The sequence below is a fragment of the Vanellus vanellus genome (assembly GCF_965231255.1).
Source record: "Vanellus vanellus genome assembly, chromosome: Z".
Classification (NCBI taxonomy): Eukaryota; Metazoa; Chordata; class Aves; order Charadriiformes; family Charadriidae; genus Vanellus; species Vanellus vanellus.
Window position 1 is genome coordinate 43,514,669 of NC_138908.1, and position 12,830 is coordinate 43,527,498.

At 43.9% G+C, this 12,830-nt stretch overlaps 1 protein-coding gene across 1 annotated transcript in view; it reads left to right on the forward strand.

The window, feature by feature from the left end:
- Nucleotides 1-1,199: 1,199 nt before the first annotated feature.
- Nucleotides 1,200-12,830, forward strand: part of GOLM1 (golgi membrane protein 1) — a 31,837-nt gene continuing 20,206 nt past the window's right edge. Inside the window, exons 1-3 of the mRNA XM_082497102.1 lie at nt 1,200-1,277; nt 7,106-7,278; nt 9,712-9,891. Coding sequence (XP_082353228.1) covers nt 7,150-7,278; nt 9,712-9,891 — 309 coding nt within the window. The 5' untranslated portion in view covers nt 1,200-1,277; nt 7,106-7,149. The remainder of the gene's footprint in view (nt 1,278-7,105; nt 7,279-9,711; nt 9,892-12,830) is intronic.

Here is a 12,830-nt window from a genome sequence, read left to right on the forward strand (position 1 = left end):
ACAAACAGTTCAGTTCCCTAAACGTTTGAAACCCTGGTTTTAGTCAGATTACAACTCTAGGCTTGGGTGGTGCTGGGCTGCTAAAAATTAATCCACTTTTCCTTAAAAATTGAAAAACAAGGGAAAAAAGCTCCCACTTTGGAAATCATGTCTCTCCCTAACTAGAGTGATGTGATCCAACATGGCTTTGAACTTAAAAGAAAGATTTTTGTTTCTGAGCTAGACAAAGTTATTGCATGTATTACTAAAAAAAAGTAAGTATCTGTTCTCTCCCATGAAAAAGCTAAAATGCAGGTCGTACGCTGATCACTTTTTAAACGGTCTTCAAGAGCAGGAAGAAAGGTTCATATTTGGCATTATCTTCTGACACGTGGAAGATAATTTTTTGTTAAGTTTGTGCCCTTTGCTCAGTGAGACATTTCAGATTTTTGTTAAATCCACCACACCATTAAGGAAACTGACCTCGAAATAATAACTCCTGCCAAAACCTAATAAATTATTTTGCGGTTTTTCATAGCCGACAACTCAACTGCTGTTTGCACTGCAAACTTTTTTTTTTTGCTCTTCCCCTTGCAAATGCAGACACAACTCGCACCCCTCGATGGTGGAAAACACCCACCTGAGTTAATACCCACGAGAAAAAACGACTTGCCTAATTTTTCTTTTCTTTCTTTATTTTGCTTTGAAATTTCTGAACGAAGGAAATACCCGTTTGGCTGTCAAAACCAAGCATTAAACCGGTCCTGCTGAGTTTTATTTCACTCGCCTCCGATTTCGGACGCTCAGCTTTTTTTATTTTTTTTTCCCCCGCACGTCGCCTCCCAGAAAACCGGGCAGCGCTGGCAGTTCGGAGCCCGGCTAAAGCCGCTGGCTCTCTGCCTCAGATACTCGGAAGGGCAACTCCGGCCGCGGTGGCGGACGAGCGACGCTGCCCCCCCCCCCCCCCCCCCCAGCTGTACCGGCGGTCCGCCGCAGTCCCGACCCCGCGGCGCCGCGCCCGGGACCTGCCCTTTCCCCCGGCCCCCCCGTGCCTCGGGGGGGGGGGGCGCCGGCGGGGCCGGGCACTCGCTGCCCCCCGCGGCCGCCAGACTTCCTCCGCGCCCCGCACTTCCTGCGCTGCCCAGCCCAGCCCAGCCCAGCCCAGCCCAGCCCTCCCCTCCCCGGCGGCCCTCCTGCCGCCGCCGCTCTCCCTCGCAGCGGGCGGCGCGGCACCGGCCGCCGCCTTCCTGCTGAGCGGGGGGCGCCGCCAGCGGCACGGCGCGGCCCGGCGAGGTGAGGTGAGCGGCCGCGGCCCCCGCGGGGCTGGGGCGGGCTGGGCTGGGGGTCGATGCGGCCGGGCCTGCGCTGCCGGGAGCCCCGTCCCCCCCCCCGCTCGGCGGCCCTGTGCGGCGGAGGCGGGCCGGCCCGGGCCGGGCGAGGGTGGGCGGCGCGGCGTGAGGGGACCCCGGGCGGCGGCCTGCCGCCGCTTGGCTGGCACTGCCCTGCCGGGCTCGTCTCGGCCGGCTCCAGTAGCCCGGGGACGGCGAGCGGCGTCTCCGGCGACGGGGGTGGGGGTCGGCAGCCGCCGGTCTCGGCGGGAGGCGGGCGGTGAGGCCGGCGGAGCGGGCGGCAAGGTGCAGCCCGGTCCCCCCGGCGGGCTCCGTCCCCCCGGCGGGCTCCGTCCCCCCGGCGGGCTCCGTCCCCCCGGCGGGCTCCGTCCCCCCGGTGGACCCCGTCCCCCCGGTACCTCCCTACTCGCCGCGGGTGGATGCCAGCGGAGGTACCGGGGCGGTTCGCCTGCAGTTAATCTTGCCTGCACGTCTGACACTAGCAGCGCTTTATTACATTACTTCTTTTTTTTTTTTTTTTTTTTTTCCTTCAGTCAATCTTCCCTCTTTGGGGTCTTTTGCACAGAGAAGCGTGTTGAGCCCCAAACAGCTCTGGATATTCACAGTGGAGGTAGAAATAGAGATGATGCTAGAGATCAGAACGGGCCATAACAAGGCAGGGTGTGAGGTAGTCTCCTTCAGGCTCCCCTTCCCAGCAAAGGTCGGACCAGGTAGTCTCTGGAGGTCCCTTCCAGCCAGGGCTGTGACCTGACACTGTTCACCCTCATCCTCCTCCTGAGCCAGCCCCACTCCAGCTGGCGCTCACTGCTTTCCCTTCCCACGGGCAGAGCTGCGGAGGTCTCTCTCTCCCTTCTTGCCCCAGCTGGGGTGGTTGATAGTTTTTCGCCACGTTGGTGCCTCCGGAGGCCTTCCCACTTCTGCTTGGAAAAGTGTTTCCCCCACCTCCTCAGAAGTCTTGGTTTGGCTGCTGGGTCTACAGTAAATACCAGGTTTATTTCCTGCACCCGGGAGGTTTACCTTGTTTCGCTTTACTGGATTCCCTTGTTCACTTGTCAACTTGAAGATGGGAGTAGTTGATCAGGTTAATTAACCTTGCTCTTGGGTTGAGTCTTTTTAAATGGCCCTTCATCTTGCATCTTAACAGCTCTTTGCTCATAAAGAACTACTTGCAATGTTGATTTTTATTTTTATTCTTTCTAGGGGGAGGTTTGCGTGTTTTACAGCGAAATCATAGGCGTAGTGTTACAGGAGTGGGGGATGGTAGCAGTTTTGTGGTTTTCTCACCACACATCTAAACTGACTGTACTCCATTTTCTAATGGTGGTTTTGTTTTTTTTTTTTTTTTTAATTTGTTAGTGGGTGTCCTATTAATTGTGATCCTAACAAGATAGTTCATGTTGTTTGGTAGAAATACCTACAACAAACTGTTTTCCTAAAAAGAAATGAACAGTCTGACTAACTGTTCAGATCCTTCTGGTGTATAAATTTGCTTGTTTTATTCAGTTTTCATACACAGTATTTTCAGGTGGTAGTAGTATTGTCTACAAGTACACCTAGACAGCATGTCTGGAAACTTTGTGCGGGTATTTTAGAAGACTTTGTCAAGTTGTCTTTGGTTACCTAACTTCCTTTATCAGAAGAGATACCTACCTTATACTTCTGGCATCTTTTTAGCAATACCCCTATTTGGGATTTCTCTTTAATCAGATAAAGGGCAGGACATTTTGGGCGATTGGTTATCAGCTTCTTGTAAAGTAATCTTTTGAAAGAAGAGATACTTCCCAATTTGAAACATAAGTGGTGGCGATTGATACCAGTCTCTGACTGATACTACTCCCCCTGAACAGATAATGCTCTTTCAATATTTTCATACTCTTCTGATCTGTTACTTCTAGTTTAAAATGCATTAGAAAAGGAAGACCTAAGACCGAATTGATGGCTATTCCTGAGAGGGATGAGAGTGCAGTTGCTGAACGTGTTGTGCTGTAAATACTTCTCCCCTTCCTGTTCTTCTGAAAAATGTAACTTGATAATTTGCGCAAATAGTGACTTAGTGAATTACTGTGGCATCTGTGTTTGCTTTTTTTGGGGGTGGGGGGTGGTGGTGGTTGCCACTTCGAAGTGAGCCAGTCGTCCAAAGTACACAAGTTTGAAATTGCTGAGTGTTTCAGGAGTTTTTTCGTGTTGTTTTGTTTTTGTTTTTTTTTTTTTTTCCTAGCATGCAGTTTGTGGATTTTTGTGAAAGGCATTTAGAAAGTTTGTGGTCAGCAGCACTGAGTTCATTGTACAAACTTTAAATCTCTACTGGAGAAATGTTTGTTTGACCTCTTTTGATTTGCGAACTTGAAAAAAACCCACCCCCAAACAGTGTTGCTGCAGAGGATGATAAGAAATTTGTTTGCTGTGTTTTATGACAGTGTATTAGACCCAGTCTCTCACCCCCGTCAGCAGTCAGTGCACCCTTGAAAGCATAAAGGTTACTGCTGGCGGTAACTGGTTCTTGCTACGCCACTGCGAGTGGTGATACTTGTGGGTAACATCCAGCTGTGAGTGACAATCCAACAATTGGATTTCTCTTTCAAGGATGATCACTACTGTATGTTAACCATATATAAAAACTAAAACTGAAAGTTTTTGACTCGTTATTGTCACCTCTCCGTTTCCACCCACCCGGAAATGATCACCTTCTTTTGGAAGACTGGGTGCACAAATGTTTGCTCTCTGATTTGCTTATATAAGAATTGCTTTTATTAAAGTTGGGGGTGCTGTGCACTCCTTTTATTGAATTCTTCATCTGTTCTGCTTTGTTGCCGCTAGGCAGGTCTCATGTAAATACACAGAGCTGGACTTTGTGAGCAGAGAGACTTGGCTTTCCTTCTGGGAGTCTGAAATGCACAAATTGTTTTGCTCCGTCTTTGCTTCTGATGTCTTAGTCTTGAGAATTAGTCAGTACGGTTATTAATTACCTGTAGTGAAAGATTGCTAGATACCAGCTATCTTACTTCAGCTGAGTATAGTAAAAGAAAGAGTTGCTCAGACTGATGGTATATTAATATGGGAAATAAAAGTATGCTATATGTTAGTCTGATTGAATGTCTCAGAGTCTACAACATCTCTCTCAATGAAGCACTGCTAGGTTGGCAAAGCAGAAGGATAAAATCTGCTGTTCAGAAGTCAGGAAATATATGCTCTGCCAATTGTAGAACATTATGCACGGGATACAGCATCTCATTTTCACATCTGTAGTAAACATTCATGAAAGATGGATTCCTTCATGTTCAGTCAGGTCACTTTCTTACCCATCAAATCAGAAACATATGTTATTTTCAACTCAAATAACTGTGTCCAGGCAGATGTTTCCTGGAAAACAGCATGTACAAATACATTCCCATGTAAATGTACTTACTAATCTGATTTGTTTATATCTTCTCCAAAATACATGCGTGTGTGTATCCATGATAGAAGGTTAAACAGTTTTTATTTTTAAACTGATAAGAGAGGGAATATCAATATTACAACTGAGGTGATGTTTTGGGTCTGCACTATTTGGATGGAAGGTCCTTCTGTTTCATCTCTTTCCACTTCCTTTTGCCTATCCTTCTGTTGACTATAAAAATATATTCATAACGAACATAAATTATTTAAGTGCAAACAACACTGGATTTTCTAGAGAGAACAATGTATTGAAGTCAAACATGCTTTAGTGAAGACAACGCTTTCTTGCCTGCTTGTTTTTAATAGCTGAAAATAGCAGAAGAGTCACTGAGGCTGCTGGATTTGTGTAGTCAGTAGGTGTATCGGCAGTCCTTTAACACGGTTTTGCACCTGTACTTCGAGCATCATTTGTCATTTGAACAATATATATGCTTTACCTCTGAAAATTTTTGATCTAAACAGCTTGTCCCTTGTATTTATTCAGTAGTTAAATTCCAGTGCAAGTTGTGACTGCTGGTAACACAGGTAGCATAACGTTCTCTATTTCTGACTGTTAGGTGGAAATTACCAATTATTTTATTCAAGTAGCACTTGGAATGATGCACTATGTCTTGCAGTGTTATATTTAGTAATTTTTCTGGATTTTCAAGTGTACCAACTAATACCCTTAAAGCAAAGAACAGGATATGAATGACTTCATGACAGGTTCTGAGATACATTTTTTGAAATGTAGTAAGCAAAAGTAAATTACATATCTTGTTTTTAGCTGGTGTGGCAGTGTTGATCATCCCCATTTACTGCCTTTCATTTTTGCCACTCTGGAGATCTGTGGTTCTTGGCTTTCAGGGAACCTGTGTAAGGCGAGGTGGCTCCGTACTTGTGAGGCGCTCCTCCTAGGATGGCTCAGCAGGAGAATAGTCCATGCAAGATGTATGTGTTTCTTTCAGTTCTTAGTTTTGTATTGGAAATTTGTGCATACTTCTCTATTTGTGTGTTTTGGTCTACTGCATCTTGATTTTTTTGCTTTACCGCAAAAACGTGTGGTTCCTCCCCGTACTTCTGCTTTTTCTGTTGACCTCACCTCAGCTGTACGTGACCCCACGGGTGTCCACTGGAGCTGTGCTGCACGTGTTGGTTTGATCCGTGGATGAGGTTTCCTTAGGCAAGCGAGTGGGGCCTCAGTGTCAGACCTGTGCAGCTGTGCACACTTTTTTGGATTTGTTTTGGTTTTGTGTGTATGTACACGAAGAGGCAGCATTTTCAGGAAGCTGTGTTTTACTCTTAGGCTCCCTATATGCTCCATTCACAAATATAAACAAATTCACAGACTTTTCAAATGAACAAACAGATTAGAAACCTTCACCAGTCTGGCAGTATTGTGCACTCCCTGCTGAGAAAAGAGGAGGTTGGGTTGTATCTTAAATTGAATGCAAAGAGGGGATTTTGCAGAAGGTGCATGTGCGCACTTAGGTACGGATGAGCTGTTGAAGGACTTAAGTGCTGGACATACAGTAGAATCAGCATTTCTGGTACCTGCTCACTGCTGGTGTTGCCTTCTTCCTCTGTAATTACAGCGTATGTCCATGTGTAAACCCTTTGAGGGTTGCTACCTTTTATTCATTTTTAAATACATCGCAACCTGTGAATTGCATCTGTAGGGAAGAAGTTGGTTTAAGAGCACACACCTTGAGAGACTGTACAATATATTAATAGTAAATGTACCTGTTTCAGATTTAGTTAGTGTCTTGTGATGCATCCGTGTTTGCTGTCTGTTTGATCTTCTGTGCTCGTTTTTGCTGGCTTTTGTCTGCAGAGTGCAAAAGAAAAAAAGTTGATCTCAGTTTACAGGAGAGCAACGTGTTACAAACTGTGCCCAAGATTCTTGGTGGAATCTGAGGATTCATTGAGCTAGGTGCTATTACACTCATTCATACCAGATTTTGTGATTGCATAGGATGAATGTGGCCTATTTCAAACATAATTGCAACTGCCCTTTGCCAGTATTTTTCTGTTAAGACAGGCTGTTCCACAGAAACAACCCAAATCTCAACCAGCAGTACCCTTGCTTATTTGTTAAAGTAAGGTTATTTATTTTCTGTTAGGAGCAGAGAAAGCATCTGGGGATCGAAGCAAACATCACTTAATACAATTTACCATTGAAATTACTGGAGTGTCTGCTAATTTGGCCTTTCTTTGTCCTTCAGATGGAAATACGTAGGCTTCATTGCTGGGTGTAGTCCCTTCATCTGAGAGCTGTTGCATTATTGCAATAAAAGTTTAATTGCGTGTATAAAATAGCCGTAGCAGAGGATGCAATATAATGTGTCTATTTTAATTTGCAGGTTTCCACACAGTTGTGGTTCTTTGGGTTTGTTTTCTTCGTGAAATGGTAGGGCTAGGAAACAGCTGCCGAGGGATGAAGTCTCCACCTCTCCTTGTGGCTGCGCTTGTGGCGTGCATCATTGTTTTGGGTTTCAATTACTGGATTGCAAGTTCTCGCAGCGTGGATCTGCAGGTAACTTTTCCTATTGCTCTGCATGCCGTCTTGTACTTGTGTGTTTAAAAACATAGTTCACAACAAGAACGATGCTTCCCCTGTGTGTGGTGGGCCAGGAGCTTCAGCTTGTTATAGGAATTTTCACAAATATTACAGTAGTGGGAGATGGGGGGAATGGGAAGAATGCCTATATGTAGGTGAGGGGGACCCAAATCTTGAAGACCTGCTTGTATGGGACTTGTCACTTCTGCTCACACAAAGCGTTCAGCTATCTTGTGCTGTTTCAGTTTGCAGATGTGGCAAATGCCATCCTCTGTTTTTCTTCCTAATTGTACATTGAGACTGGCACTCCTATTTTTAGTCTGAATGGGCGTCTGCAATTTGCTCACCTCCCTAAGTTTTTTTTTTTTTCTTATATGACCCATAAGAATGTATGCATGCTTTCCCACCAAGTACAAGGAAATCTAGCTTGTTCAGGAACAGGGTCTAAAAATCTGAATTTGTGTTTCTTAGAAACTGAAGAGGACACACAAGTCACATGGAATAATTACCTTGTCTGCTATTTTTCTAATGGTGAATGTATTTCCTGTGACTGTAGAGCTTGGGTTTTAATCCTTTCTGGATTATAAAGTTGAGGAGTACGTGAATAAAGTTTCTGGTTTGTGACAATGTGTGCAGAATTGTTGTTGTGTTTTGCTTTTTTTTTTTAATAAGCAAACCTAGAAACTAACAACCTGGTGATTAAATGTGGCTGATGAGAGCTGCTCCCAAGTTTTTCCAATGGATTTGTATCCTCTTTGTAACTGAGCTGAATTTTAGTACTGAGTTAGCAGTTGTAGGAATTGAAATCCTGTTTCATCTCAGAGTGGGCACTGTTCAAACGGGACATGTGTCTTTGGCCATGCAGTTAAGGGTATATCTTAGCTTTCCCTTGGTGTAGGGTATGATGCCCTGTCTTCTGGGACTCTGGTAATCCCTTGTTTTGCTTTTAGTTGGTGGCCTTGGGTTGGTGGCTACCAGCAGGTAGTAACTGTGTCAGTACTGCTGAAGTTTTGCTGCATGGCCGTAAGGCAGCTGATAGTGAGGAGAATAAGCTACCTTACTACCTTATTCTTCATCTCAATAACCTAGAAATGTAAGGTCCTCTTTACTGGTACTGATTTACTTCATCACCTTGTATGTTTCTCCCAACATTAGCTTGAAAATCCTTTCACTTCTGCATAGTCATGCACTCTGAATGAAATAAAAGCGTAGCTGAAGGCACAGATGGAGCTTCTAAAGCACTTTGTCGTCCCATTCGTTTGTTGGCAAGACCTTGCAGCTATTATGCCTGAAATGGAATAAGTGCTTTTCTTCTCTCTTCCAGTTAAACTGCAAGTGTTTCTCACCCCCCCCACTTCACCACCTCTCTGTTCTCTTGCTTTCCATGACAGAGAAGCAGAGTAGACAGGCAGTAATATGCAGCATACTGTGCTGTAGGAAGATTTGGTCCATTTTCTTGGAATCTTGGAAGATGCACGGTTTTTATTTTTTAATCTATTTTTTAATCCACCTGGAATCCCCAGGTCCTTCTACCTGGATAAATTCTGTTGATATTCCACTCCTCCCCCTGCCCCCACCATGTGTCTTTGTTTGTACTCTTCCTTGATGCCGAAGAGCCATTTTAACCCAAAGCGTGACAATGTCCTGCAAAAATAAATTGGTACTTAAAAAAAAAAAAGCTGTAACAGCTTTGTCAGGCTTGATTCCTTTGCCTTATGTCTCTGTGTTTGTATGTGCAGTATGTGATGGTGTTGAATTTTCCTCTGGTTGTCACTGCTCTTTGAGCAATCAAGAAGAATGATAGTTTTCTGCTTGAAGAATGATGATTTTCTGCTTATAAATGAGTTTTTCTCATATCTGTCTTTGTGTAACAGCCATATGTCAATTGTTTAAGTAAAAGTTGGGCAGTGTCCTCCCTCCACTGTTTCCCTGGTCTTCCAGAAAAATGTATTCACTTGAGAGAGGAGTTTTCCCTCTGAGGTAGTTTAGGATCAACACTGGGAAGTGCAGTGATGTCCTAATTGTCTGAATTAAATTTAAAAAGTGATTTGACCTTGTACTTCAGAAAGATTGTAAACTGCAATCTTTTTTTTATGGTGGTTTGGGGTTATTTTTTGGGGGGGGAGGGGTGTATTTTGGGTTTCCTTAAGGTCAAGTAATATGGCAGCTTTGCTTGTATCTTTAACTGAAATTTTTATAGTGTCTGCAGAATATGCTGTACTGGTAATTTAGGTAAAACTGGGGTGGGGGGGTGACTGCCTGTGTGTGTGGCAGGTATCACCAGCTGACACAATACTTTGATGACATTAACATTGTTCTGCTAAATTTGGTATACCTCAAATGTATTAGAGAAGAGCCTGGCAAGGGGCAAGCATTTCTATTTGCTTTGACTAATTTGCTCTTTCTCAGGGTCGGATCATGGATCTGGAAGGCAAGGTCCGCAGGGCGGCAGCAGAGAGGGGTGCTGTGGAGCTCAAAAAGAATGAATTCCAAGGAGAGCTAGAGAAACAGCGACAGCAGATTGACAAAATCCAGTCCTTGCACAGCTTTCAGATGGAAAATGCCAACAGAGTACATCAGGAAGAGAAGGTAGGGCCTTTTCTAGACACGGTTTTCTGTGAGGCTGTGGTTTACCAAGACGCACTCTGCAACAGAATACGGTTGCTCAGATGTTCCAGCTGATGGGCATACAGTCAGGGTTGGTGTGGCAAAACATTTAATCTATGTATTATTGCATAATATTTAGAAAATGAACATTGAATGCACATTATAGCATTCATTGTATAATATGTGAAATATTCGAAGCTGCAAGTAACAGCACTTCTGAATAGAATCTCTGCCACCTCTATAAATCATTGTTATCAACCTTGGATTGGCCTCTGGCTTTCTTTGCTGGACACTGATCTTATAAAACTTATGGAAAAGAAGCAGCTGCACCAACAGATATATTTGTAGGCATAAATGGTTGATGTTTTTTTCTAAATGCATTACAAATTTTCATGGCACCCTGACCTTCTGCCTCCAAAACCCAATAGCACTGGAAGACATCAGAAGGTTGGACTAGTCTTTCATGGCAGTGCTCCCGACAACGCAGCATTGCCAGAGGGATGGGAGTCAGTTGTGAAGAATCTGAACATACCTACTTAAATAGCACTGTGTATGATTGCTGCCGTGTAGTATCTTGCAAACTGTTTTGTTGTGTATTTTCCTCATGTTGCTGATACCACCTTGGATGTGGCTGTTAGTCATTAATACCACTTTTCTTACTGGCAGAAGTGTTTAGTTGAGAATATTCATTCTGGGTTTATTGCTTCTCCTGTAGAGTCTCTTGACTGAAGTTTATAGATCAGCTTTCCAGGAATATTATTTTCAGCAGATTGAACAGACACAACTGAAGATGGTAATAGTTTGCTTTTCAAGTAAATGGTTCACCATTAGGTAACGGTTGGTTGCTCCAAGCTTGCAGTGCATGAACAAAATACCACGGGAATAATCTTTGAAGGACTTAGAGGAAGAAAAAATGAATAAAAATGGAAGGTGGAATCGTTTCATTAATATGCACATCAGTGGCATATATTTTTAATATATTTTGAAGTCATTTTTATCCAAGGTCTTCAAAGAAATAATAAACCAATTCTTTTTACCTCGTTTTAGACAAACACATGTCTGATAATTTCTCTCTTCTAGTTGGATTCAGCCATTGCATATACTTAAAAAAAGGTGAAGTGTAGTTTGCCTATTTTTTTTTTCAAATGTGTGTATGTATTAAAAAGATACTCCAGGATAGTCAGACGGCATTTGAATGAGTAATCAATCTTGTTGTCACTTCTGCCTCCTAATAGTGGGTGTTGCTGCTGAGTGGTGTGGGAATTGTTTAAATTCACTATCTTCTGGGAAAGTACCCGAGTTTACATGTTGGTGAAACCCATAATTCTGTTTTGGCATCCTTTCGCATTCCTATTTTGTCCTGCAAGGTGTGAAAGCACATGCATGAGTTTAAAAAAAAAAAAAAAAGTAAGAAAACAGCAAATAGAACTTAGTATTTCCTTAATTTACTCTACAGTCTTTTTTACAAGGGAAATACATCTTATGCTTCCTTTTCATAAATAGATTTTCCTTTAGCCAGAACTATTAAAAGTCACTGGAACTGGAAGTGCTTGCCACAGTTTACAGTGCAGGCTTGCCAGATGAGGTGGATGTTGAGAGCTAGTAATAGGAGCTCACCCAGGAGTGTTAAGATATCTCAGTGGATGAAATGGTGCTTCTGCCAAGCATGGTGTGCAACTGTTCTGCTTCAAATTACTGTAGTACCAGGCAAATGTAGCTGGCACCACACAATCCACTGTTCTTGTTGCAGTGGTGTTTTTGAGTCTAGAGGACACTTAAGAACTGTTGCCCATTAAATCTGTGCCAGGAAAAGCGGTGGGAATTATTTTACAAAATCAGAACTGCTGTTGGATGTGGAGGTAGTCTGGGGAAGAATCAGATCTTGCTTCTGAAGTCTCTTGGAGTTTCCCTCTGAAAGAGTCAGTGACAAGGGTGAGGGAGACATGAATGTATTCACACCTGGAATTGCAGAAGGCTGCACACGCATGGCTTCTAGAGAAATTATGCAACTGTTCTGTAAGTTGGTGTTATCACAGGGGTGAATGATAAGGCAAAAGTTACAAAGCAGCTTAGAAATAAACTGGGTTACTTGTTGTACTGTGGGGAGGTCACTGGTGGAGTTTTGGAGTGCTGGGAAAGGCATGCAGAGGAGAGCAAGGAGGATAACCAAAGCTGTGCATCAGTTTTTCTACAGGAATCCACAGGTTACAGGCTGGACACGAGCCAGCTGAGGAGAGCTGTTACGTGGATCTGAGGATCCCAAATGGTGCAGAAAGTGCTCGTGGCTGGGAAGACAAGGCATGTTTGTTCTTCATCCACTGATGGGCTTCAAATGCAGTCAGCAAGTTGTGTGAAGAGCACTTCTGCCCAGTCTGAACTACAATAGATGGTGAAGCTGCAAATGTGTGACATCCATAATGCCCAATTGCAGTGGGTCTGTGTGGGTTAAAAAGCAACTGCATAACTCTGGACAAACACCTGCCCCAGCACCCAATACAGAGGTGTTTGTTCTGGCTCCAGTCATTCCTCAGCAAGAAGTAGCGAAGGAGCTGCAGCTTAGAAAATACTGTGCCTTATGGCTGCCTTGATGTTCATTTGGCATCCCGTGTTAGAGACAGGATGTTGGGGAAGATGGATTTTGGGGCCAATCTGATATAGTTGTTCCTTCCTCTTAAGTACTTTCCCCTCCATCATCCTAAAACTCAGTTGTTCAGTAATGGAGTAGTCTATGAAGCTTGCTATTGAAACCCCAGGAGCTGATGCTGTAGGAAGCATTTGATAAAAGTGGTGCAGTGGACTCATTTCATGTCTTCTGCTTTTTGTGACTGGAGAAGAGCATGTCCCAGGAGCCTGAAGTGGTAGGAGAGTGTGTGTGTGGCTGTGCACCACTTCATGGCAAATTCAAAATTTGCTCTTGTTGC